The sequence below is a fragment of the Triticum dicoccoides genome, chromosome 5B, assembly GCF_002162155.2.
Source record: "Triticum dicoccoides isolate Atlit2015 ecotype Zavitan chromosome 5B, WEW_v2.0, whole genome shotgun sequence".
Taxonomy (NCBI): Eukaryota; Viridiplantae; Streptophyta; class Magnoliopsida; order Poales; family Poaceae; genus Triticum; species Triticum dicoccoides.
The window spans coordinates 692950542-692954914 of NC_041389.1; the positions used below are offsets into that span (position 1 = coordinate 692950542).

The window sequence follows — 4373 nt, forward strand, 5'->3', positions numbered from 1 at the left end:
ACCCGGTGACCGGATCAATCAACTCCGAAACCTTAGACAGAAGGGTCCCTCCTCGTGGTGTAATGACACGGCCATCAGCACTCGATTGTATCCACGAGTCAGCCCAGATGTTCACTTGTGATCCATCACCTATGCGCCATATTGCCCCTCTCCTGAATGTATTAATGCCAGCACAAATACTCTGCCATGTATACGAGCTTCCACTTTTCACCTTGGCATCAAGAAGCTTTCTGTCCAGATAATACTTGGCTCTCAATATCTGAGCATACAAAGAATCAGGATTCTCAAGCAGCCTCCAAACTTGTTTAGCAAGTAGAGCTAAGTTAAAACTGTGTAGGTCCCTGAATCCTAAACCTCCCCTTTCTTTAGGTATACACAACTTCCACCAAGCTGCCCAATGGATCCGCTTATGATTGTCGTCATCTCCCCACCAGTATTTCGATATAGCATCCGTCATTCCTTTGCATATTTTTTCCGGAATTTTGAATACAAACATCGCGAACACCGGCATGGCCTGAGCAACAACCTTAATAAGCGTTTCTTTCCCCCCTGTGGAAAGCAGCTTCTCCTTCCATCCTATCATCACCTGATTTACTCTGTCGATTAGATACTCAAAAGAGTCACTTCTGTCCGTTCCCACCATGGATGGTAACCCAAGATATTTATCGTTAAGGCCTTCCGTATTAATATTCAGTTGTTGACATACCACGACTTTCTCCTCCACCGGGGTGTTTGGACTGAAGTATATGCTAGATTTAGCCTCGCTGACCAACTGACCTGAGCTCGTACAGTAATCATCCAAGACCCTTCGGAGGCACACTGCATTTTGGCCATCAGCTCTCATAAGAATTAAGGAATCGTCAGCGAAGAGCAGATGAGAAATCTGCGGTGCCTCCCTGCATACCTTGACCCCTACCAATGTGCCATTGTTCTCTTCCGCTTGTAACATGCTAGATAGTGCCTCCGCACAGAGTAGAAAGAGGTAGGGGGACAAGGGGTCCCCTTGTCGCAGGCCTCGTGTTGGCTCAAAAACATCAGTGCTCTCAGAGTTGAATCTAACATTATACGACACGGATGACACACACTCCATGATCAAATCTGTCCACTGTTCCGCAAGTTGTTGATTGTTTGTGCAGGTATTCGGTGACTTGTGCATTGTCTCCTACTGTTGATACCTTGGTTCTCAAAACTAAGAGAAATACTTACGCTACTTTGTTGCATCATCATTTCCTTTTCAAGGGAAAACCAACGCAAGCTCAAGAGGTAGCAAGCCATGCCAGCGGTTTCGTTGAGCGCAAATGATTTAAGGAGTTGGGAGGGAATCAAGGAGGCCAATTTTCATCATACCGCTCGTTGTTCTCTGGCATGGGGAGTCAAGAAATGTATTTCATTTCAAATTTATTTAAAACTTAAAAAAATGATTTTCATAATTTAGGACTCCATGGAGCCCTGATGTCAAAAATCCTCACCCGTAAAAGAACTACATTTTAGGAAGTCAGCACTATCCCCTATTCTTCCATAACTCCCAAAATATTTTGGGGATGTCCAAAAAACACTTGACACCTCGCACTTGCCCCTACATTTGAGCAGAATTTGCCTTTTCTTTGCACCCTCCGGGCCGGAGGGTTTTGGGGCGGGCCGCCCACCCGAGCGCTCGGAAGAGAAGACCATCCCAACTCCCAAGGCACCTCAAACAACACAGGAACGGTTCGAGGCTCGTGTCTGAAGGGCACCCGGACAATGCCTGGGTCAGGGATATTGGAGGTGCCCTTTCTACTCGGGCCTTGATTCAGTACATCAATCTGTGGGACGCACTTGCAGCCTTGGAGTATGACCTGCAGCTAGCAGGAGGACAACTTCTCTTGGATGTGGAGTAAATCTGGTGCATACTCTGGTAGTTCTACCTATATGATGCCGTGTCAGGGATCATCACAGTTTGGAGCACCATGGCTTCGGAGAGCTTGGATGCCACTGAATTGCAAGATATTCGTTTGGCTCGCCCTAAAACGCTGAATGTGGACTTCACAATCGACGAGTGAGGCATGGTCTGCATGATAATACGATGCCCTTCTTCCTCTGCCTGCAAGAACAAGACAATGCTGATCATATGCTCATCAAGTGTGTTTATGCATGATATGTTTGGTCATCCCTACAGTATCTGTTTGGTACTGTAGGGATGAGCAGATGAATAGTTCCCAGCAGCCATACCAATCAACCTGTGATCGCTTCTTGGCCTACCTTGTAAAAACTTTTTCTCCTCTTTTATAAAAGTATGGCACGCTTAAGCATACTCTCGAAAAAAGGAAACGGGCACGAAAAATGCACTCGAGGCCATCATCAGGCAAGAAGCATTTTTTGCGGGGGAGAATAGAAGCTTAGTTTCAACCCATACAAGGTCTGCAGCACGCGCTGTTACCTACCATTACTATCTAGTCTAGGTTAAAAATCCTGCTACACCGGGACCGGGAATGCGACGACTCGACATGACGACACTGGAGGCCGGAGCTGCGGCCGAATCTCCAGCATCCAGGAAGAAATTGCTTCTCTTACAAACTGCAAAAGAAACAAACACATTTGACATGTTAGCATCTATACGGATAAGTCAGAACCTATACAAGAGCCTTTTATTTAGTATTCCACTTAAATAAGACGTTTTAGAGTCCATGATAGTGTAAATAAAAACGTCTTATATTAAGTTACAGAGGTGTTGAGAGAATGAAAGAGATGGGATTCAGCACACTTCCATTATGCTCAAGGCTGGGTGATATATACAGGTTGCTGGACTCAGCCGAGCGGGATCGTGGGTATGCCACTACCACTAGACGTGCAGCACTACCAAATCAACAAAATAAGATGCCAGTTTCACATGTCAGGCTCCAAATCTCAAGCCAATAGGGAAATGGGAGAGACGACCAGTGCGTTTCGCAAAAACATCCAACTCCAGTGCAGGAAACACAGTTGTTTGCTCATAATTAACTCGGAAGCGAGCGGGTTTGTAATTTTTATCCACAAAACTGAGCTTGGCCAATTATGAAATCGGTGCCTCGGCAAAAGATAAAAGAAATGTTTAATTCAGGTATTCCGTAACCTAGGCAAACAAGGGTATAAGAACAGTGTGCCTGCCCCGATCAATCATTGTATCAGAATTCAGAAGCACACAGCTTCATTTGTGTTCGTCCTTATCGTCAGAAGTTTGGTCATCTCCGTGACTGGAACTTGCTCTAATTATGTAGACCTGCATGATTTACATAGAAGAAGTCAGATAATGTGCACTTAGCAGTAAGATAAAATGACCTCCACATGATCAGGCCATAAAAGAATCCCTTCCATTAGATTAAACGAACGCATCTGGCACTGATGTTGAGCAATCGCATGCTTCCCCGCAAACCGTGCGCAAAATCGGCTACCAAAACAGGCCTAACTTCCTATCTTTGAACATGTAATGTAACCACAAATCACTGGTTTCAATCATGGACATGGCATATAACCTGCTTTATAATTTAAATCCAAGACATATATAAAAAACACCGAGGTTTGAGATTACACAATGACTTGGTCTGGTTTGGTTATTATTATGCAGCCATAACAGGGTTTTCCCCGTGTAGGAGTTGTATACGACCACATTTGGAACGAGTTATATATATGCCCTCGTACTGAATGTGGAGTTCCTGATAGTAAAAGCAGAGCGATTTTATGCATGGAATGGTGAAGATGCTAAGTCTCTCACCTTGAACTTTGTCCTCTCTGTCAGTTGGAAAACCAAGCAATCGCCGTCGGCGAGGTCATGGCGGGCGGCGAACCCTCTCCACCCCTTGTTGACGAAGTGGTGTCTGGCATTGTACAGCATGTGGAACTCCTCATCCGCCTCGTCCACCAAGACGACCGCCTCGTCGTGCGCCGGGAGATGCTCGACGAAGTGCTTCGGGATTGTCTGTCACGTCACGATGCATACGTATCGAGTAATAAGAATGCCGGTTCACCTCCAGCCTCCTCAGCCGCTTGGCGTTCCTGGCCGTTGGATCTGCGCTCTTGATGAAATCTGGGCCGTCGGATCGAGCTCCCAGATGACCTGCGCCGTCGGATCGAGAGTTGACACTGTTGCAATGAACAGTTTTACTCCATTGTAAAGATCCCGTGCCACCGCACGTAAATCTTGCCCCCCGCAGAGGGCATTTTCGTCATTTCACGCACATGGGTATATAAGCGGCGGCTCCTGTGGAGATAACCCTAGCCGCCTCGCTCCCGCACTCGCGTGTCCTCCTCCCCACCAGCGCCTCCCTCTCCTCCTTCCCCGCCGCCGCCCGGCCTCCTCCTTCCACCCCTCCGGCCGGCTCTCTCCCGCTCGCGCCGCCTCCTCCTCCCAACCAGCGCCT

General features: G+C 47.1%; 1 protein-coding gene across 1 annotated transcript in view; it reads right to left on the reverse strand.

Annotated features, from left to right (window-relative positions):
- Positions 1-1481: 1481 nt before the first annotated feature.
- The window catches only part of LOC119312686 (B3 domain-containing protein Os06g0194400-like), a 9487-nt gene continuing 6595 nt past the window's right edge, over positions 1482-4373 (reverse strand). Inside the window, exons 3-5 of the mRNA XM_037588435.1 lie at positions 3728-3931; positions 2421-3235; positions 1482-2080 (exon numbers count right to left, since the gene is read on the reverse strand). Of these exons, the coding sequence (XP_037444332.1) occupies positions 3164-3235; positions 3728-3931 (276 nt within the window). The 3' untranslated portion in view covers positions 1482-2080; positions 2421-3163. The remainder of the gene's footprint in view (positions 2081-2420; positions 3236-3727; positions 3932-4373) is intronic.